Source organism: Eumetopias jubatus, unplaced genomic scaffold (genome assembly GCF_037043125.1).
Source record: "Eumetopias jubatus isolate StellerSeaLion01/CBP00866 unplaced genomic scaffold, mEumJub1_p1.0 scaffold_9, whole genome shotgun sequence".
NCBI classification, from domain to species: domain Eukaryota; kingdom Metazoa; phylum Chordata; class Mammalia; order Carnivora; family Otariidae; genus Eumetopias; species Eumetopias jubatus.
The window spans coordinates 58,112,371-58,136,189 of NW_028274815.1; the positions used below are offsets into that span (position 1 = coordinate 58,112,371).

Consider the following 23,819-nt stretch of genomic DNA (forward strand, 5'->3'; position numbering starts at 1 on the left):
TTCATCACGCACAGTTCTATTATTGCATGTCCGTGATGTATCAAACTCTTACACTGCAAATTGTAGAATTGGCCAGCTTTTTGCCAGTAATTTTTTTTAATTTAAATATAATTAACATACAGTGTTATATTAGTTTCAGATGTACATTATAACAATTCAGCAATTCTGTACATTAGTCAGTGCTCACTACGATAAGTGTACTCTTAATTCCCTTCACCTATTTCACCCATTCCCCTCCCCATCTTCCCACTGGCAGCCTCCAGTTCTCTATATTTAAGAGTTTGGTTTTTGGCTCTTTTTTTCTGTTTTTTTTTTATATTCCACCTATGAGTGAAATCATATGGTATTTGTCTTTCTCTGACTGACTTCACTTAGCATTATGCCCTCTAGATTCATCCATGTTGTTGCAAATGGGAAGATTTCACTTTTTTTTTATGGTTGAATAATATTCCTGTGTGTGTTTGTGTGTGTGCATGCGTGCGTACCACATCTGCTTTATCCCATTCATTTATGGATGGACACTTGGGTTGCTTCCATATCTTTTGCCAGTAATTTTTTTTATAGCTATTTCATTTTTAGGTTCTGTATCAGTTAAATTAGGCCAAAATTTTATTTGATGTATGTGCAGTATGGGAACAGTGATTTATCATAGTTTTAATTTCTCATTTTCATATTGAGACCCCTTAAGCTAATACTTCTGTAAAACATCTTTGACAATGTTATATAACCTATAAATATGGTACTTTTTTGTGATTCTGTAAGGATATGATTTCCCTGAGAAAATAGGGTTAATTACAAGCTATTCATTTTTAATTGAGAATTTTTAAATAACTGCAAATTGGAAAGAACCCAGATGTCTAACAGTAGAGGAATGGTAAAGTAAATTATACCTGGTATATTCATTACCATGGAATATCATGCAGCCAAGGATTTTTAATGTTGAGGAAAATGCATACATTATAACATTAAGTGAAAAGGCAAAATATAGATCTATTTATATAGTGTGATCTCAGCTATGTTAAAAAGATTTATTACCTTTCATCTTTGTAGAATAAAGAGATAGTTTGTCTTTTTGATAGTTATCCTTTGCCAGTATAATTTAAATTTATTATTCTTTTTTTGTTTGTTTTTCCTAAGTTTTCCACAAAGAGATGTATAACTTTTATAATCAGAAAAGGTTGTTTTGGGGGCGCCTGGGTGGTGCAGTTGGTTGAGTGTCTGACTCTTGGTTTTGGCTCATGTCATGATACCGGGGTTGTGGGATTGAGCCCAGCATCAGGTTCTACACTGAGTGTGAAGTCTCCTTGGGATTCTCTTTCCCTCTTAATCTGTCCCTCCCTCACACATGGACACATGCATGCTCTCTTTCTCTCTCTCTCTCAAATAAATCTTTAAAAAAAAGAGAGGGAAAGGTTGTTTTGTTTTTTTACTAGTGTTTACCACATTACAAGAACAAAACTATTTGAAGTTTGTATTTACCAGTATACAAGGGTTCCAATTTCTCCATATACTAACACTTGTATTTTTTTCTTTTTTTTTATAGTATCCATCCTTATGGATATGAGGTGGTATCTCATTTTAGTTTTGATTTGCATTTTTTAATGTTCAGTGATGTTGAGCATCTTTTCATGTGCTTATCGGCCATTTGTATGTCTTCTTTGGAGAAATTCTTTTTTTGTCCATTTTTTAATCAGATTTTTTTTGTTGAGTTATAGAGTTCTTTATATATTCTGGCTGTTTAACCCCTTAACAGATATGTGATAGGCAAGTTATGTTTTGTTTAGTGTAAGCTACTTAAGGTACTTAATATATAAACAATATATTTTAGGGAGATTTCCACTTACAAAATCAATTAAAATACAGAACGCTATTCCTAAGCTTTAGGGAACCCATTTCTCTTGAGTAGTACTTTTTCACAAGTCACCTTTACTGTGTGATAAAAGATTGGTAGAAATTTTTTTTTTAAGATTTATTTATTTGATAGAGCACAAGCAAAGGGAGCAGCAGAGGGAGAGGGAGAAGTAGGCTCCCCACTAAGTAGGGAGCCCGACACTGGGCTCCAACCCAGGACCCCGAGGTCATGACCAGAGTTGAAGGCAGGTGCTTAACTGATTGAGCCACCCAGGTGCCCCAACAATTGGTAGAAATTCTGATACACGTGACTTTGGCACTCATTTATAAGATGTTCAAAAGTATATATGCAGAATTCACTTTTGGGAGTTTTAGGTACATGTTATTTTAAGTCGTTTAAAAATGTATCCTGTTTTCTTATAGGCAACGTTAAATATCATTCACAGTGTTGTTCTCTCAGTTCTTGACAAAAACCGAAGGACCAGAGAATTGGAGGAGATTTCACAACAGAAAAATGCTACAAAAGACAATTCACTGGACACAGAAGTGGCTTATTTAATCCATGAAGGCATGTTTATAAGTGATGCATTCGTTGAGAGTGAATTAACACCTTTAGTGATCGACACTACCTCTCAAAGAAATGCATCTCCAAATAGCGAGCCCTGCAGCAGTGATTCGGTATCCGAACCGGAATGTACTACTGATTCTTCATCCAGCAAAGAGCAGACATCATCATCTGCTACTCCAGGAGGTGTGGATATTATGTGAGTATGGTGACTGCTGCCAACTTTACAGGACTTTGAGTCCTCTTCTTAATGGTTTCAGTAAGATTGATTATTCAGTTTATTGAAAAATCATTTGAACTTCGGTATTGGAATTTAACAAAAATAAATATTATGAAACATATCTTTTTGAAAATGTATGGAATATAAGAAGGTGAGCTTTGGAAGTAATTGAGAATTCCAGAATTTCAAGGCTGGAAAGGAACCATTTAATTAAATGCCTTATTTCAGAGAGTTTAGTCGACTTTTTTAAACTTAGTAGTGGCAGAACTTGTCCTGGAAATCAGGTCAGCATTACCTTGTTTATTTTTCTTTCTTCTACTATGATATCTTTGTATTTTGTACATAGTGAAGATCTGTTTGATTTACAGGTTTTTTTTGTCATTTTTTTGGTGAATTTCCAAGTGGATCACACCATCTTTTCAAATATGACTTTTTAAAATGTCTTATTTTTTCAAATTTACAGAAAAGTTGTGAGAGTTGTACAAAAAAGTCATATATCCTTCACCTTGATTCCTCATTTCTTAACAGTTTACCACATTGCCTTCTCTCTCCCTTCCTCCCTTTTTTTCTTTCTTGCTCCCTTCTCTCTGTCTCTCATGTTAATACTTTTTCTGAATCATTTGACAAAAGGTTACGGATGTGATGTCCCATTATCTCCATATTCTTCAGTGTATATTTCCTCAAATACAAGAATACTCTCTTAAAATAACTACAGTATACCAATTAGAATCAAGAAAACATTGATATGGGGCACCTGGGTGGCTCAGTCGGTTAAGCATCTGCCTTCGGCTCATATCATGATCCCAGGGTCCTGGGATCCAGCCCTGCATCGCCTTCCTGCTCAGTGGGGAGTCAGCTTCTCCCTCTGCCCCTCCCCACCGCTTGTGCTTTCTCTCTCTCTCTCTCTCAAATAAATAAATAAAACCTTAAAAAAGAAAAGAAAACATTGATACATTATTACCATCTAATCCATAATCCCAGAGTTCACCAGTTGTCCCAATAATCTCGTGTATAGAACAAAACAAAACAAAGCCAATAAAATCTTTCTGATCCAAGAACATAGTTTGGATTTAGTTTTTGTTAAGAAAAAGAATTCAGTATGTACTTTTTTCATTTTTATAGAAACCGGCTTATGTCCCAGGAGCTTATATAGGTTGTAGTTATAGCATAAAATCAGCTGTAATACCTCCTGTCCCCACCAAGAAGAAAACACTGAACTACATAATAATACAAATATTTTTTCTCTGTTCAGGCTAATATTTCGCACTTACTGGTTACGGTGCAGTCTAAAACTATCACAAAAGGTGTATAAAAAACTCTATAACTTAAACAGTATAGAATTTTGTTTCTCTCACATAAGAGTTCAGAGGTAGGAAGTCCACAACAAAGAACGCAGCTCTGCCATTCTCATTTTGTAGCTTCCATCTCTGTCTAAAGAGGCTGCTTCAGCTTTTATCATCAAATCTGCATCCCTAGCAGCAGGATGGAGAAGACAAAGAGCTGGTTACCTTACTTTTTTATTTTAACTTTTTTTTATTATGTTAATCACCATACATTACATCATTAGTTTTTGATGTAGTGTTCCATGATTCATTGTTTGCGTATAACACCCACTGCTCCATGCAGAACGTGCCCTCTTTAATACCCATCACCAGGCTAACCCATCCACCCACCCCCCTCCCCTCTGGAACCCTCACTTTGTTTTTCAGAGTCCATAGTCTCTCATGGTTCGTCTCCCCCTCCGATTTCCCCCCCTTCATTCTTCCCCTCCTGCTATCTTCTTTTTTTTTTCTAACATATAATGTATTATTTGTTTCAGAGGTACAGATCTGCGATTCATCATTCTTGTACAACTCACAGCGCTTACTGTAGCACAAACCCTCCCCAATGTCTATCACCCAACCACCCCATCCCTCCCACCCCCCACCACTCCAGCAACCCTCAGTTTGTTTCCTGAGATTAAGAATTTCTCATATCAGTGAGGTCATATGATACATGTCTTTCTCTGATTGACTTATTTCGCTCAGCATAATACCCTCTAGTTCTATCCACGTCGTTGCAAATGGCAAGATTTCATTCTTTTTGATGGCTGCATAATATTCCATTGTGTATATATATACCACATCTTCTTTATCCATTCATCTCTTGATGGACATCTTGGCTCTTTCCACAGTTTGGCTGTTGTGGGCATTGCTGCTATAAACATCAGGGTGCATGTACCCCTTCAGATCCCTACATTTGTATCTTTAGGGTAAATACCCGGTAGTGCAATTGCTGGATTGTACGGTAGCTCTATTTTCAACTTTTTGAAGAACCTCCATACTGTTTTCCAGAGTGGCTGCACCAGCTTGAGTTCCCACCAACAGTGTAGGAGGGTTCCCCTTTCTCCGCATCCCCGCCAACATCTGTCATTTCCTGACTTGTTAATTTTAGCCATTCTGACTGGTGTGAGGTGGTATCTCATTGAGGTTTTGATTTTGATTTCCCTGACGCCAAGCAATGTTGAGCACTTTTTCATGTGTCTGTTGGCCATTTGGATGTCTTCTTTGGAAAAATGTCTGTTCATGTCTTGTTTGGATCATTTGTTCTTTGGGTGTTGAGTTTAAGAAGTTCTTTATAGATTCTGGATACTAGCCCTTTATCTGATATGTCATTTGCAGATATCTTCTCCCATTCTGTCAGTTGTCTTTTGATTTTGTGGACTGTTTCTTTTGCTGTGCAGAAGCTTTTTATCTTGATGAGGTCCCAATAGTTCATTTTTGCCCTTGCTTCCCTTGCCTTTGACGATGTTTCTAGGAAGAAGTTGCTGCAGCTGAGGTCAAAGAGGGTGCTGCCTGTGTTCTCCTTTAGGATGTTGATGGACTCCGGTCTCACATTTAGGTCTTTCAACCATTTTGAGTGTATTTTTGTGTGTGGTGTAAGGAAATCGTCCAGTTTCATTCTTCTGCATGTGGCTGTCCAATTTTCCCAACACTGTTTGTTGAAGAGACTGTCTTTTTTTCATTGGACATTCTTTCCTGCTTTGTCGAAGATTAGTTGACCATAGAGTTGAGAGTCCATTTCTGGACTCTCGATTCTGTTCCATTGATCTATGTGTCTGTTTTTGTGCCAGTACCATACTGTCTTGGTGATGACAGCTTCGTAATGGAGCTTGAAGTCCGGAATCGTGATGCCGCCAGCTTTGCTTTTCTTTTTTAACATTCCTCCGGCTATTCGGGGTCTTTTCTGGTTCCATACAAATTTTAGGATTATTTATTCCATTTCTTTGAAAAAAGTGGATGGTATTTTGATGGGGATTGCATTGAATGTGTAGATTGCTCTAGGTAGCGTTGACATCTTCATAATATTTGTTCTTCCAATCCATGAGCATGGAACGTTTTTCCATTTCTTTGTGTCTTGCTCAATTTCTTTCATGAGTATTTTATAGTTTTCTGAGTACAGATTCTTTGCTTCTTTGGTTAGATTTATTCCTAGGTATCTTATGGTTTTGGGTGCAATTGTAAATGGGATCGACTCCTTAATTTCTCTCTCTTCTGTCTTGTTGTTGGTGTATAGGAATGCCACTGATTTCTGTGCATTGATTTTATATCCTGCCACTGTACTGAATTCCTGTATGAGTTCTAGCAGTTTTGGGGTGGAGTCTTTTGGGTTTTCCACATAAAGTATCATATCATCTGCAAACAGTGAGAGTTTGACTTCTTCTTTGCCAATTTGGATGCCTTTTATTTTTTTTTGTTGTCTCATTGCTGTGGCTAGGACTTCTAATACTATGTTGAATAGCAGTGATGATAGTGGACATCCCTGCCATGTTCCTGACCTTAGGGGGAAGCTCTCAGTTTTTCCCCATTGAGAATATTTGCTGTGGGTTTTTCATAGATGGCTTTTATGATATTGAGGTATGTACCCTCTATCCCTATACTCTGAAGAGTTTTGATCAAGAAAGGATGCTGTACTTTGTCAGATGCTTTTTCTGCATCTATTGAGAGGATCATATGGTTCTTGTTCTTTCTTTTATTAAGGTATTGTATCACATTGATGGATTTGCGGATGTTGAACCAACCTTGCAGCCCCCACTTGGTTGTGGTGAATAATCCTTTTAATGTAGTGTTGGATCCTATTGGCTAGTATTTTGGTGAGAATTTTTGCATCCGTGTTCACCAAGGATATTGGTCTGTAATTCTCCTTTTTCATGGGGTCTTTGTCTGGTTTGGGGATCAAGGTACTGGTGGCCTCATAAAATATAGAAAATTCTATTTTTTGGAATAGTTTCAGAAAACTAAGTATTAATTCTTCTTCAGATGTTTGGTAGAATTCCCCTGGGAAGCTGTCTGGCCCTGGGCTCTTGTTTGTTGGGAGATTTTTGATGACTGCTTCAATTTCCTTAGTGGTGATAGGTCTGTTCAGGTTTTCTATTTCTCCTGGTTTTGGTAGTTGATACATCTCTAGGAGTGCATCCATTTCTTCCAGATTATCTAATTTGCTGGCATATAGTTGCTCATAATATGTTCTTATAATTGTTTGTATTTCTTTGGTGTTGGTTGTGATCTCTCCTCTTTCATTCATGATTTTGTTTATTTGAGTCTTTTTTCTTTTTGATAAGTCTGGCCAGGGGTTTATGAATCTTGTTAATTCTTTCAGAGAACCAGCTCCTAGTTTCGTTGATCTGTTCTACTGTTCTTTTGATTTCTGCTCTAATCTTTATTATTTTTCTTCTCCTGCTGGGTTTAGGCTTTATTTGCTGTTCTCTCTCCAGCTCTTCTCTTAGGTGTAGGGTTAGGTTGTGTATTTGAGACCTTTCTTGTTTCTTGAGAAAGGCTTGTATTGCTATATACTTTCCTCTTAGGACTGTCTTTGCTGTATCCCAAAGATTTTGAACAGTTGTGTTTTCATTTTCATTGGTTTCCATGAATTTTTTTAATTCTTCTTTAATTTTCTGGTTGACCCATTCATTCTGTAGTAGGATGCTCTCTAGCCTCCATGTATTTGAGTTCTTTCCGACTTTCCTCTTGTGATCAAGTTCTAGTTTCAAAGCACTGTGGTCTGAAAATATGCATGGAATGATCCCAATCTTTTGATACCAGTTGAGACCTGATTTGTGACCTAGGATGTGATCAATTCTGGAGAATGTTCCCTGGGCACTAGAGAAGAATGTGTATTCTGTTGCTTTGGGAATGCAGTGTTCTGAATATATCTGTGAAGTCCATTTGGTCCAGTGTGTCATTTAAAGTCTTTATTTCCTTGTTGATCTTTTGCTTAGATGATCTGTCCATTTCAGTCAGGGGGGTGTTAAAGTCCCCCACTATTATTGTATTATTGTCCATGTGTTTCTTTGCTTTTGTTATTAATTGCCTTATATAATTGGCTGCTCCCATGTTAGGGGCATAGATATTTACAATTGTTAGATCTTCTTGTTGGATAGACCCTGTAAGTATGATACAGTGTCCTTCCTCATCTCTTACTACAGTCTTTGGTTTAAAATCTAATTTGTCTGATACAAGGATTGCCACCCCAGCTTTCTTTTGGTGTCCATTAGCATGGTAAATGGTTTTCCACCCCCTCACTTTCAATCTGGGGGTGTCTTTGGGTCTAAAATGAGTCTCTTGCTGACATATCGATGGGTCTTGTTTTTTTATCCAATCTGATAGCCTTGATTGGGGCATTTAGCCCATTTACATTCAGGGTAACTATTGAAAGACATGAATTTAGTGCCATTATATTGCCTGTAAGGTGACTGTTACTGTATATTGTCTGTGTTCCTTTCTGGTCTTTGTTGCTTTTAGGTTCTCTCTTTGCTTAGAGGACCCCTTTCAATATTTCTTGTAGGGCTGCTTTCGTGTTTGCAAATTCCTTTAGTTTTTGTCCTGGAAGCTTTTTATCTCTCCTTCTATTTTCAGTGACAGCCTAGCTGGATATAGTATTCTTGGCTGCATATTTTTCTCATTTAGTGCTCTGAATATATCATGCCAGTCCTTTCTGGCCTACCAGGTCTCTGTGGATAGGTCTGTTGCCAATCTAATGTTTCTACCATTGTAGGTTACATATCTCTTCTCCCGAGCTGCTTTCAGGATTTTCTCTTTGTCTCTGAGACTCGTAAGTTTTACTATTAGATGTCGGGGTGTTGACCTAGTTTTATTGATTTTGAGAGGGGTTCTCTGTGCCTCCTGGATTTTGATGCCTGTTTCCTTCCCCACATTAGGGAAGTTCTCTGCTATAGTTTGCTCCAATATACCTTCTGCCCCTCTCTATCTTTCTTCTTCTTCTGGGATCCCAATTATTCTAATGTTGTTTCGTCTTATCATATTGCTTATCTCTCGAATTCTGCCCTCGTGATCCAGTAGTTGTTTCTCTTTTTCTCAGCTTCTTTATTTTCCATCATTTGGTCTTCTATATCGCTAATTCTCTCTTCTGCCTCATTTATCCTAGCAGTTAGAGCCCCCATTTTTTATTGCACCTTATAGCCTTTTTGATTTCAACTTGGTTAGATTTTAGTTCTTTTATTTCTCCAGAAAGGGTGTCTCTAATAACTTCCATGCTTTTTTCAAGCCCAGCTAGTATCTTTAAAATCATCATTCTGAACTCTAGTTCTGACATAATAGTAATGTCCGTATTGAGTAGGTCCCTGGCAGTCGGTACTGCCTCTTGTTCTTTTTGTTGAGGTGATTTTTTCCATCTTGTCATTTTGTCCAGAGGGGAATAGATGAATGAGAGAACGAAATGCTAACAGGGTAAAAAAGTCCCCAGAAAATATACTCTAAACAAATCAGAAAAGACCTGGAACCAGGGGAAAAGAAAGGGAAAGAAAGAAAAAAGAGAAAGAAAAAGATAAAAACAAAAACAGAACAAAACAAAAAAACCAATATGATCATATATGATCAGGTTGGTGCACAGATCAGTGCCACACACTAGATTTTGGGTGTGTTTTGGTCTGTTAGAAGAAAATGACTCCCAAAATTTTAAAGAAAGAAATACTTATATGTGCACAAAATAAGGGTTAATACGATGAAGGGATGGAATATGACAGTAAAGATGAAAATTATAAAAGATTTTATAAAAGGAATTGAGAAGTTGTTTGAAAAAAGAAAGAAGAGGGGCACGTGGGTGGCTCATATCGTTCAGCGTCTGCCTTTGACTCAGGTCATGATCCCAGGGCCCTGGGATCGAGTCCTACGTTGGGCTCCCTGCTCCTTGGGAGCCTGCTTCTCCCTCTGCCTCTCTCTCTCTCTCTCTGTCTCTCATGAATAAATAAATAAAATCTTTAAAGAAAAAAAAAGTGGATTAAAAAAAAGAAACGAAAAGGGAGAGAATGTGATCAGGCAGGAGACTAGAACAAAGCCATACACTAGAGATTTAGGGTATATTTTGATCTGTTATAAGAAACCGTTACCTCAAAATTTTAAAGAGAGAACAACTTATATATATATGCCAAAAATAAGGGTAACTACTATGAAGGGATAGAATATGACTCTAAAAATGAAAAATAAAAATGTTTTATAAAAAAGGGATTGATAAGATTTTGGTTGAAAAAGGGAAAAAGAAAAAAAAAATAAAAAAAATTAACTTTGAAAGAGTAAAGAATCATGGGAAAAAAGCCATGAATTCTATGTGCAGTATTCCCCTGGTGCTGGAGTTCTGCCGTTCTCATTGATTGGGGAACTTGGTCTCGGCTGGCTGTTCTTGCTGATCTTCCGGGGGAGGGGCCTGTTGCTGTGGTTCTCAAATGTCTTTGCCGGAGGCGGAATTGCCCCACCCTTGCCCGGTGGAGCTAAGTAATCTGCTTGTGTTTGCTCTCGGGAGCTTTTGTTCCCTGCAAGCTTTCCATACAGCTTTGGAGGACGGGAGTGAAAATGGTGGCCTCCCAATCTCCGCCCCGGAGGAGCCGAGAACTTGGGGCCCCACTCCTCATTGCGCCCCCAGAGAAAAGCAGTCAATCACTCCCGTCTCCCCGTCTCCTGCCGCACTCCATACTCACCCGACCTGTGACCGAGCATTTCTATCTCTGGCGCACGACCCTGTGTGGAGTCTCCAAACCCGGCAGATCCCTGCAGTGCGCTCCCGCGCTGCTCCTCCCTGGGGAAGAAGGGGAGTCTCCCCGGATCTGCCACTTGTTGGGTCCCTGCTGGAAGAGCAGTGGCCCAACTGTGCCGTGGATCACGGTTTATGGTAACCCGGAGCTGAGAGCCCGCGCCTTGGCTCCGTCTCTGCAGCTGGCTTCTCTGCTCTGATACCAGGAGTTCTGCCGCACTCAGGCACCCCCGGTCTTTGTGACCCCAAGGGTCCTGAAACCACACTGTCCCGCGAGGTTCCACCCCCAGCTTAGCCACTGGAGAGACGTCCCTCAGCGGAGCCAACTTCTTTTTTTTTTTTTTTTTAAAGATTTATTTATTTTGAAAGAGTGAGAATGAGAGAGAGAGAGAGTACATGAGAGGGGGTAGGGTTGGAGGGAGAAGCAGGCTCCCTGCTGAGTAGGGAGCCCGATGCGGGACTCGATCCCGGGACTCCAGGATCATGACCTGAGCCGAAGGCAGTTGCCAACTTCTAAAAGTTCCAATTTTGTGCGCTGCTCTTGGCCGGAGGCCCCCTCCCCTGCCAAGTGCCTATTTGTCATGAAATAACATCCCTTCATTCCACTCCCTTACAGTGTGTCATCCTAGGCACCTGTGCACAATGTACCACAGCTACCACCTTGTACCTACCTAGAATTTTTTTTTTTTTTTTTTGCTGTAGTTTTTGCAGAATTTCCGATCAGAGTCTAAAATAACTACAGAAAATACTACAGCAGAGGGAGAAAATTATTTTTATATAAGATTAGGGTAAAATATTTGTATTAACTGAGCTTAAGTGATGCTTCACCACACACAAAAAAAGTGTTTGATACATCACAGAATTTTTCATCAGATGTGAATTTTATAGCTTTTTGTTTTTTATTGGTATGCTACCTGTCAAGGACAATATACTCACAATTTTCCCTGACTTAATCTCTTTTTATCATTTTCAGGGTCAATGAAGACATGAAATTAACTGATTTAGAGCTAGAAAAACTGGCAAATAATATCCAAGAGTTATTGTATAGTGCCTCAGATATATGCCATGATCGAGCTGTCAAATTTCTCATGTCAAGAGCAAAGGTTAGTTGTTTGATAAAGTTTTAGATACTTCATACATAGTATAATTATTATGTCCCTATGTTCCCCATAATGCATATATTTTTAATACTTAATAAGGTTAGTGGTACTGATGTGGCCTATTAGGAAGATGTTGAAATGTAAAATAATCCAAATAAAAGAAATAGGAAAATTTATTATTCCTTAAAAAATTGATTAAAAGAATAATTTTGAGATTTAATGCCTTAATAATTAATTTGAAGTTAATATGCTATTTTATATGTGTATATATATATATATGTGTATATAATTACCCACCATATTAATAAAAATAGTTGAAATGCAAGAATATGAAAATTTTATAGTATGACCTGAATTTATTTGAGCCACTGTATTATAAAGGGGTCAGGGTAAAATTTAGACATTTTAAGCTTTTAATATTCAATTTCTGGGACTGAAGTATTGAGAAACTTCATTAAAAATGATTTTAAGATAGGGGCACCTGGGTGGCTTAGTTGTTAAGTGGCTCCCTTTGGCTCAGGTCATGATCCCCAGGGTCTTGGGATCGAGCCCCACGTCGGGCTCCCTGCTCAGTGGGAAGCCTGCTTCTCTCTCTCCCTCTGCCTGCTGCTTCCCCTGCTTGTGCTCACTCTCTCTGTCAAATAAATAAATAAAATCTTAAAAAAATGATTTCAGGTGATATTTATGAATTAATATATATTATTAAAATAACATAATTAACATATATTAAACGAGGTTGGTTTTATAGCTTATTTGTATTTGGTGTTATATCTAATTCTCTGTCATGATTTTTGTGTTATCTTTAAAATTTAGGATGGTTTTCTTGAGAAGCTAAATTCCACGGAATTCATAACACTTTCTAGATTAATGGAAACATTCATTTTAGATACTGAACACATCTGTGGAAGAAAAAGTATGTCATTACTTGGAGCACTTCAGAGCCAAGCTAATAAATTTGTAAATAGGTTTCATGAAGAGAGAAAAACTAAGCTCAGGTATCATTGCCATGTTCATTCTGTTCTTTAGTTTTTTTCCCTTTTCTTTACAAAACATGATTATATTTAATTGATTAGCCCCCTGAAAAACTTTTTTCTTTTTTGTTAAAGGCAGATTGTGGAATTAAAATCAGTTTCTTGGCTTTTCAAAGTGGAATTAGAATGTTTATTTTCATTAAAGTACTTATCAGGAAGATCCTCAATAGATTGACTTTTCCTTTTCCACTCAACATGAGGTTAATTAATGTTTCACTACTCTTCTTGGTTAGGCTAAGAAATGTAAAAAGAAAAATATATTCTGAAAGTACTCATACCAAATGATTATTAAATTACGAAGGATTTCAATTTATTAAGGTGTACATTTATTTTAAAAATCTTAGTACTAAAACAGCTAGTGGCCATTACTGTGTAAAAAGTCAATGCCTTGTATTACATGAGGTCTACTTGAATTTAAGATACATGTAGTGTCTTTACTATTACTAAAAGATACGACAAGAAAAGTCTTATGTCCTCACTCAGCTCTTCCTTTTCAACCAAGGAAGATGGTGTTGAAATATTGTTAAAGCTTATCTTCCCTTTTTCCCCCCTTTTGAATAGCCTCCTCTTAGATAATGAGCGCTGGAAGCAAGCTGATGTTCCTGCAGAATTTCAGGATCTTGTTGATTCTATATCAGATGGAAAGATTGCTTTACCTGAAAAAAAATCAGGGGGTATGTGTATTCTTTCACATACTTTCTTCCAGTGTTATACTGTTTATTCATTTTGTAGGAATGCTTAACATTTCTTTAATTGACAATACCTCTTGAAAAGCCTAGAACTAAAAAAAAAAAGCCAGCTCAGTTAGTAAGTAATTGACTGGAAAAGTTATCTGTGGTAATTTGTAATAATAATTTCAGCTATTTATTGAATGTTAATGCCACATACTGGGCCAGGTCCTTTTACATGCATTATTCCAGTTTATCCGCACAACAATTTATGATGAAGATGCTATTGTTAACCTTGTTTTAACAATGAAGAGGCATAAAGCTTCCAAGGATTAAGGGATTTTGTACAAATGATGAGCTGAGATTTGAAACCGGCTTTATATAATTTTCATGGCTTTGTTCAGTGTACCATGTTGTTTAAAGACATGTATTCATTTACTGAACACTAGTAAGCTTCTGTGTGTCAGATATTGAGACAGAGATAACAGTTACAATAGTCCTTTAAAAGGGCTAAGTCTAATGAAAAAAATGGGTTAGCAATCACAAGCAATACAGTGGTGATATGATAGAGAAAACCAAAATGTAAAGAACTCTAGAAAAAGAAAACTATAAAGGAGACTCAGAAGGAAGTACCAGAGAGGTAGGAGGAAATCCAGAAGAACATAGAAGTAAAAAAATTAGTTTCAAGAAGAGAAGTGTTACTGGTATCAAATATGTCTTGGGTTTTATGTGAAAGAAATGCAATGGCTGGAAGATACTTTTGTATGCCAGTTAAATTGGAGCTGTCATGTGATAATAAGGTGAACTTATGTAAAACTTACCCTATAAAACCAGATTTGAAATGATAAGATTGTCAAATAATTTTTTGAAAGTTTTTTATTTTAAGGAGACTCCATGCCCAACATGGGGCTTGAACTCATGACCCTGAGGTCAAGAGGCGCATGCTCTACTGACTGAGCCAGTCAGGCTCCCTGATTATCAAATATTTTTAATGGAGGAGGCAGATGCATTTTCAAATTTTATGCATTTAATAAAAGTTTAAAATTTTTACATAGAAATATTTTTAAATTGTGTATTTCAGATTTACACAAAATGCAACTGCACTATGAGGGAAAGACTGAGTAAAATACAAATAGTGACCACTAGTTTGACATGTAGATTATTTGCAATTTTAGTAATTCAGCAGAGTGACAGAGTCATATTGTAGTTTAGTACTAAGTAAGTTGAAAGATGAGGACTGGTAAACAAATGTAGCCTCCTTTTTCAACAAGTTTGGTTGTGAAGGGAAAGTGAGTGATGAAGTAGCACTAGAAACCTGAGAATAATTAGATTTTTACTTTAATCCACTCAAGGAATTGAGAGAAGAGTTTTAAGGTAGGAGAAACTGAATTATGTTTCTATGTTTAACAGAAAGAGGAAAAAGATTAAAGAGAGGAATAACATGGACTGATTGTGAGGCAGGGCCCCTGGAATTAAGTCCAGAGTTGAGATGAAGGGCTATCTCTTCTAACAGTGACAAGAGAGGAGGGGTTAAGGACAGGTGTGAAATAGATTAGTTCATATAGGGCAGAGAGAAGAATTGAATCAAGTAGATTTCTGTTGCCTTGTGACCATTTTTTAGTAGGTGACAGTGTTGGGTGGTGGTCACAATCTTTTGATTGATTATATGATATTAGCAAAGCAAAAGTATTTGAGTAGCAAAGATTGAAAGAAAAATAAAACCAATTATTTTAAATCACAAGTTTAAAATTATAAGACTTATTTTTCATTTACTCTTTCAGGCTATATTTGATGACCTCTCACTTTGTGAGGTGCTATGCTAGATGATTATGACATGTTTTCTGTCCCTGAACAGCTCAGAGTCTTATAATCTACTGTCATGCAAACATAACAATTTTTTAATTAAAATGATAAATATAGAGTGATTGAATTAACTGTGTTTTTTGTTTGTTTTTGTTTTTGCAAAGTGAACTCTTTTCACTTTCTCTTTGGAGGATACTGACAATAAGAGGTTTCTTTTATACACCCTACTTCTGTCCCAGTCTTTTTTTTTCCCCCTCTGAGAAGAAAGTACATGCTATTAGAAGTCCATTAACATTTTACTAGTTCTTACCAAGTTAAGGATCTTTGGTTATTATTCATGCATCCACCATCCATTAATGAGTTACTAGCTGCTTGGCTAGGCATGGGGAAATGAAGGTTAATGGATAGCAATTAGTATTAATTGAATGCTTACTTGATGATGGATAGTTTGTTCTAAGCACTTTACATTGTTACCCCATTTATAGGGCCATGATCTAGATACCGTTAGTATTCCCATTTAACAAATAACGGAAACTGAGATACAAAAAGATTAGGCAATTTGCCTCAGGTTACAGAGCTAGGAAGTGGTAGAGGTGGGCTCCAAATTCAGGCAGACTGACTTTAGGACCCTTTCTCTACACTACTATGCTCTGCTGATTCTCTCTGTGTGTGGAGAACTGATTAAGACACAATCCCTGTCCTCAAAAATTTAATCTGACATACAGAATGAGTTGTTTTTGGAAATTGTATCACACTGAATTTCTTTCCTTGATAGAAATGAGGAAGTAGCCTGGTGATTGGTATTAAAGAGGGCACGTACTGCACGGAGCACTGGGTGTTATACGCAAACAATGAGTCATGGAACACTACATCAAAAACTAATGATGTAATGTATGGTGATTAACATAACATAATAAAAAAGAAATAAATAAAAAAGAAATGAAGTAGATATTTAATATCAAGGCAAAGGGACTTGAAGCTTAGGGAAGCTTGATGACTTGCCCATGATAATCTAATTGATTTAGCTGATTCAGGACAGTAATCCAGTCTACTGTTCTTTTTACTTCAACATGCTGAATTTTCTTTTATAATGATAAATACACATGCTGAAAACAAAATAATTTCTGGATTAAAATCTTGAAAATTAAAAATATATTATGTATAGGGGTGCCTGGGTGGCTCAGTCGGTTAAGCGTCAGCCTTCGGCTGAGGTCATGATCCCAGGATCCCTGCTTAGTGGGGAGCCTGCTTCTAACTCTGCCTGACACTCTGCCTACTTGTGCTCTCTCTGTCAAATAAATAAAATCTTTAAAATATATATATATTATATATAAATATAAAATATATAATCTCTTCATTGAATATAGGAATTAGCTTGTATTCTAAGAATTATAATAATGACCACCAGCTGAAATTCTAGTTCTGCCTTTCCAAACTAGTATTTTTTTCCTTTACTACTTACTGATCACCTACCATGTGCCAGACCTAGGATAGGCAGTTTGTAGTCATGATCTCTGTCATTAACAACAACACTGAGGTGATAGATACTGGAACTCAAATCCAAATTTCTCTGATTCCAAACTCAGTATACTTCATTCTGTTCCAAATTGCTTCCCAAGAAGTAGATCTTTGTTTTCAGAAATAAGATAGTTTCAGGCCCTACCAGGACCTAAATTGGGCCCTAAAATCTTCAGTTTTTTCCTAGTTCAAATTTTTTCCTCTAATAATTTGTTTCATCTTGTTCCTATGTCTCTCTTGGTTATCTGCTTTACTCTCTAGCTACGGAAGAAAGGAAACCAGCTGAAGTTCTCATTGTTGAGGGACAACAGTATGCTGTCGTTGGGTGAGTGACACATTTTTCTTTATTAGTTGAGTCAGTTATTTAAGCCAGAGGTCTTCTAGTTCCCCCTTGATGTGACTTGGAAATTTTAGATTAACAATTTTAAATCTTACAAATAATTATGATTTCTTTCCTTAACTACCCTTTATCTTGTTTTTCTTGCTTGATGGCACTAGTCACCCTCTGGCTTTCTGGCTTTCTGGTTTTCTGGCTCTTCAGGCAAAAGACCATTCCCGAAAAACTCAACTCCCTGGCTAAGAGGAGAATATTTTATCTTCTGAGAGAAGATTACAAAAGATAAACAGTGACCCACCACCCAGTAAAGCAGACACTAGAAGTATGCATGGACCATAACATATGGTCTGACAATTAAGCTGTTACAGAGGCTAGGCACTTACTTTCTTGAATCACTACTTCCTGATATCCTTCAGACTTTTATAAAACATTATTTTACATTAATCATTCATTTCTGAGCATCTCATTGAACTTGGATGTCCCATAATGAATGGCTTTATTCACCTTAATCTCAGTCTTATTTAACCTCCCAGTAGTGTTTCTTTTCAATTTATGACATGTTCAGCTAATGAGCTGGTAACTTTCTCATCTTAGGAGAACCTTGTGACTTACCAGTAAACTTTTTAGGAGATACCATTGTTCTTTGAAGGCACAGTTTCTCTTTCATTTCACTAAGAAAATCAAGACTAGGTTCCTGTCATTAATTCAACAGTTATGATTGAGCACCTACTATATAATCAGAAACACTGGGTAGGCTTTTTGTCAGTGTTTTGAATTGGCTAAGGAATGGGATACCTGCCTTATATATGTATTTTTTAGGGAGGGAGGGGCAGAAAAGGAGGGAGAGAGAGAATCCCAAGCAGGCTCCACGCCCCAGGATACCTGCGTAATAGCAGTGTCACACAGAGAGTGATATGCCAAAGCACAAAACTTAAGGAAGTGCTCTTTCTCAGTGCCATGCAAGTGCTGACCCTGTAGTTGCATGACCCTGAAAATGAGTGCCTCCTTCATTTTGCACCCGAGGAATGTCTTGCCTCACCTTAGTCCATACTCTGCTGCATTTACAGGTAAAACACATAATTTCACAGTTACCAAGATCAGTATTGATTTTTATGTGTTGAATCATTTTAACTTTCTTGTTTTGACTTCTTGTTGGGTCATCTTTTCTTACAGAACTGTATTGCTGTTGATAAGAATTATCCTTGAATATTGCCAGTGTGTGGACAATATCCCATCTGTTACTACTGACATGCTTACTCGTCTGTCAGATTTATTGAAGGTGTGTATGATTTCACTCTGTGATGGAAAAATAGTTGAAAGAAGTAATTCATTAGGGTATGACTAATCTTCAAACTGAGACATTTCAAGGTTAAGTTACCTTTAAGACATTAATTTTGTGACATTTGATTGTGGTTGAATCACAACATGTTACTGGAAGAAGGCCGCCTGCTTCCTTCTCACTTTTAGCGATTCCTCATTATACCCATAGAGTTGTTAATGACATTGGAGACAGGAGATGATTTGTTCGTTAGGTGCTGAACATGACTGAGGCCACTTAGGTCAAAAAACCTGGACTGGTTTCAAATGTGCATGGAAGGAGTTCACTGAACTTTACAAAATTCATCTCACTAAGGTTAGAGATTTTTCTTAAATCATTCTTTCAGAACCATTGATGTAAAATGAAAATGTGGTGATAATCTTATTCAGCCATTTCATTTTAACAGATATTTTTAACTGCTGGCATAAAGAAAAGGCTCCAAATGTCTAATCAGTTAATTCTCCCAAATTGAGTTGTCATATTTTAGTCCAGAAAGATTTTGTTACCCTTTTGACAATAGGACCTCCAGTAAGAATGACTGAAACTGAACTAGTTTTTTTAATTTAAGTGTAATTAACATATAGTGTATTGTTTCAGTGAAACTGAACTAGTTTTATGAATGCAGATTAAATATTAATTTCTGAACAATTGTTTTTTAGAATTTTACTTTTTTCCTACCAGACAATAAATATTAACATCATCCTTCCCCTTTTTTTGCCATTACATAAATAGATCCAAATTGCTCCTACTAGAAAATTCATTTGGTCCTTGAATGAGAGGAAAGAGGAATGTATTTTTAGAACTGTAGACACATTGCCAGCATATATAGAATAGTTTTTAATAAATTGTTGGGCTTTTTTTTCTCCTTCCTTTGTTAGTACTTCAATTCAAGAAGTTGCCAGTTAGTTCTTGGAGCTGGTGCACTGCAAGTTGTTGGACTAAAAACAATAACTACAAAAAATTTGGGTATGGATTCTTGCTTTTAATTCACATGCTGAGGTTTTACAGTGAGGTCGCCATACTTGTGTTTTCATTATACCTGATGTTTTTATGACTCTAACTAAAGGCTCTAAAAGTAGCAAATGCTTCTTCACTCTTCTGTGTATTACCATAACTGAAAAATTAACTTCTGGGGAAATGTTAGGAAGAATTTCCATCCTAACATATATAAGTTATTTGGAAGTTGCACCACTATAGAAAATGTTAAGATATAATACGTATGAGGTATCTGAATGTCAGAAGAGAATCAGTTGTCCCATTAGCTTCCTCAGGTTAGTAAAACTAACAACTTGAGTTCATTGGGAAGAGCAGCATGTTTTACTACATTATTCATTACCGAGTCATTTTTTTTTAAAGATTTTTATTTATTTGAGAGACAGCACGCAAGCAGGAAGGGGCAGAGGGGGAGAGAGAGAGAAAGAATCTAAAGCAGACTCTGCACTGGGCACAGATCCCAGTGTGGGGCTCAATCCCATGTCCATGAGATCATGACCTGAGCCAATACCAAGAGTCAGATGCCCAACTGACTGAGCCACCCAGGCACTCCCCAAATCATTTTCTTAAAACAAAGTGAAATAATGTTGATTTCTGCCAGTGTGTTCGTCATTAATGAAACAAACTGTATGAAACTAATTGACATTTTTTATTTAATTTGATATTTAATTAAACACAACTAATAGTGTTTTTTGTTCTTCAGCTCTTTCTTCACGTTGTTTGCAGTTAATTGTGCACTACATTCCTGTGATCAGGGCTCATTTTGAAGCTCGACTGCAGCCTAAGCAATATAGCATGCTTAGGCATTTTGATCATATCACTAAGGTACTTTTCCTTATATTTTCTACTAGAGTTTCATAATTGTTAAGTATTTTTTAGATGTGTCCCAGGGACTTTAAAATATAATGTTCTTTCTCGTTACAGGACTACCATGACCACATAGCTGAAATATCAGCTAAGCTTGTAGCGATAATGGATAGCTTATTTGACAAGTTGTTATCTAAGGTAATGATTTATGGAAATTATTAGGCATTGTTTAAAGGCATTGTGCCTTTTCACAGTTGTCTAACCAGTCAAATTCTTCAGGGTTTAGAAAAACTCAATAAAATGTTCAGGTTGCCCAAATAATGGATAATCATATCCAAAGAGGCTGGAAGGGGGCAAGAGGGAGGTTATTTCAAGAATGATAGAAACCCTATGCAGAAGTAATTTTATATTAGCTGCATTGACAAATACGTGCCTTCTTCAAACTAGGTTTTAGTCTGTAAGTCCTCCAGAGACAGAATTGAGAGAACAAAGACAAAAATAGAGAAAAAAGTAGATAAATTATTTGTGGTAAGGTATGTTCTTTATTTTCCAGACTGAAATGACAGAGTCTGAGGTGCTCTGTTATTTCCCACATAGAAAATCAATTTCAGTATCTGTTTCTTGTTTGCTTCCCGTTCCGAATGGGTCATTAAAAGAAGCAATGGTTTCCAGTGAATCCTCTATTATACTGGAGGGTATCTTCTTGAAAAATGTCACTTAATCAGGCCTAGTCACTTTTGCCCTCTTACTTTTTCATTCCCTAAGTTCAACACCTGTCTTAGGGAGGAAGCAGACATTGGAATTTTGAAGGTTATATGTCCATGCCTGAGAGTATATTTAGGGTAATCATCAAACCAGGCACTTTGGTATGCTTTTCTGCCACTTGCATTCTTCAGGATTCTGAGATGGCAGGAGCAGCAAGCACGTGAAAATCATAAAAGTGCAAGGTAAAGCAGTGCCCATTCACAGGTATAGATGTGTGCTTGTACGTTTGAAGGTGACAATGAGGAAAGAGTCCTTGGAAAATAAGATTGCATTTGTTTAATAGTTCTCAAATGTTTTGGTCACAGGACCTCTTTACACTCTTAAAAATAATCGCAGACCCCAAAGAACTTTTATTTATGCAAATTGTACCTATAAGTAAGTACCATATTAGAAATTAAAACTAAGAAATTTAAAACACAAGAGTACACAAACACATTCCATTGACTGTCAGAACAATGACATTGTTGCAAGTCATCTAAAAATCCCCACTCTTCAAGCATGAGAAAATGAGAGTGAAAAGTTAATAACATTTTAGTATTATTATGAAAATGGTTTTTACTTCACAGATTCCCACAAAGAGTCTCTGACTCCCAGGTGCCTCCAGACCACACTTTGAGAATGTCGGGTGTAGTTGATAAATAACATAGATACTTTATGCCCTTAAGAAGCTTAAGGAATTTATAGTTATGTGCAGACATACCCATATTATGCTGTACCTGTTAAATTAGTTTCTAGTTTTGTATGGAGAAAAATGATTGTTTAGGAATTCTCTATTTTCTTTATGGTTGCCAAGTACAAACTAAATTCAAAAGCATACTGTTTCATCAGTTTTCCTTTTTGATAATGGCATTCTTCTGTCTACCAAAAGTTAATAAATAACATACTGTGACTACTCTAAAGAAGTTTACCATCTTTTACAGGAAGGGAGGTGGGCGGGGGATGGGTTAAATGGGTGATGGGGATTAGGAGGGAACTTGTGATGAGCACCGGGTATTGTATATAAGTGATGAATCACTAAATTCTACACCTAAGAGGCTAAGAGGTATGTAAACTAATGGAATTTAAATAAAAATTTGGAGAAAATTAATTAATTAATTTTTAAGAAAAGAAGTTTACCATCTAACAAGGCAGAGGACTGTAAACACATAACAGTGTAGAATAAGGTAAATGTTAAATAGTGGAACTAGTAATAAGCTATGGAATATAATGAAGCAAAACCAAAGAAGTGCCAGTACTCTTAAATCCCTGATTTAGTCTGTGTTTTTGTTTTGTTTTGTTTTGTTTGTTTTACCAAGAATTGGGACTGTGGCTAGGCTTTTTTCTGTGACAATTTATTTTATTCTTTTTTTTTTGGTAAAGAAAAGGAATTATTTAATGAGCTTTCCATATATTTATCACCTATATATAACAGTCACATTTTGCTTTTTTTGCTAAACTATTTAAAAAAAATTTTTTTTTTAAGATTTATTTATTTTAGAGAGAGAGCACGAGCAGGGCAGGGTGGAGAGGGGCAGAGGGAGAGAATCTCAAGCAGACTCTTCCCTCTGTGCTCGGAGCTGGATGCAGGGCTCAATCTCACAACCCCGAGATCATGACCTGAGCCAAAATCCCCAAGAGTTGGATGCCTAACCTACTGAGCCACCCTGGCATCCTGTAAAATATTTTATAATAAATGTGAGGCATTATGATATTTCACCCCTGAATGATTCAGTTATGTATTTCTAAAAACTGATACTTTCTTATATATTCATGCTACCATATCACACCTGACAAAATTAACTAATTCATTAATATCATCTAATATTTATTCCTATTTAAAATTTATCAATTGTCCCAAAATGTTTTTTCAATAACTTGTTTGAACAAAGATTTCTACATGGTTTACATACTGCATTTAGTTATTATATGTCTTCAGTCTTTTATAATCTTTATTTAATTTTTTTTAAGATTTTATTTATTTATTTGACAGAGAGATAGCGAGAGCAGGAACACAGGCAGGGGGAGTGGGAGAGGGAGAAGCGGGCTCCCTGCGGGGCTCAATCCCAGGACCCTGGGATCATGACCTGAGCTGAAGGCAGCTGCTTAACCAACTGAGCCACCCAGGCGCCCCAGTGTTTTATAAACTTTAAATATCCTCCTCCCCATTATTTTTAATGTCAAGAATGTACCTAGTCTTTTGCAACTTAGTATTTTCACTACTATATTTGTACTGATGACTTCCCCTGTTACCTTGACCTATTACATTCTCTCGGTTAACAAGTCTCTGTTTGCCATTCTCTGTCCTAGTTGCTTTCGTGGGTTGCCCAGGAGTTTAGCTCTGTTTTAAATTCATCCCAAGATAGGAGACAGTGTTTGGTTTGGGTTAGCCTCTTAATTTTAGCTTTTTATTTTCTAATCTGAAAATTTAATTTGGAGAAAGAAGGATAACACAGTAATATAGACTGATTCTAAAAAGCTAGTAAGTAATGGTACCATTGCTTAGAAAGAATAAAACGTTAACATCTAATTATACTACTGGCTCAACTAATGTCCCAGCCATCATTTATTCATTCATTCATTCATTCATTCAGGAAGCTAAATTGTGTTAGGTAACTGGGATACATAGGGTGAAGAAGTCTTCAGTGTTGTCCCTCAAATAGTTGAATATCTAATAAGAAAAGTATATTGATAATTATAACAGAAGGTAGAATATGTAAAGAGCCATAAGTAAGGAATCGATTTCGTGCAATTAGAGCTTTTAATGCTTTGGAAGAGTGGGTTCCCAGCTGAGGAGGGAGATCTGGGAAAAACTTTATGGATGAGGCATGCATGTAAGTTTTGC

At 36.7% G+C, this 23,819-nt stretch overlaps 1 protein-coding gene across 5 annotated transcripts in view; it reads left to right on the forward strand.

Moving 5' to 3' along the window:
• VPS54 (VPS54 subunit of GARP complex) overlaps positions 1–23,819 on the forward strand; it is a 90,744-nt gene that overhangs the window by 52,284 nt on the left and 14,641 nt on the right. For 4 of the 5 annotated variants that reach the window (XM_028093844.2, XM_028093847.2, XM_028093845.2 and 1 more), the window contains 9 exons: positions 2,275–2,615; positions 11,632–11,761; positions 12,572–12,753; positions 13,351–13,463; positions 17,040–17,103; positions 18,289–18,394; positions 19,312–19,399; positions 20,130–20,251; positions 20,351–20,431. In XM_028093844.2, the coding sequence (XP_027949645.1) occupies positions 2,275–2,615; positions 11,632–11,761; positions 12,572–12,753; positions 13,351–13,463; positions 17,040–17,103; positions 18,289–18,394; positions 19,312–19,399; positions 20,130–20,251; positions 20,351–20,431 (1,227 nt within the window). Of the gene's footprint in view, positions 1–2,274; positions 2,616–11,631; positions 11,762–12,571; positions 12,754–13,350; positions 13,464–17,039; positions 17,104–18,288; positions 18,395–18,647; positions 18,749–19,311; positions 19,400–20,129; positions 20,252–20,350; positions 20,432–23,819 lie in introns of those variants that run through there. The other variant, XR_003607616.2, reaches the window with a different exon arrangement.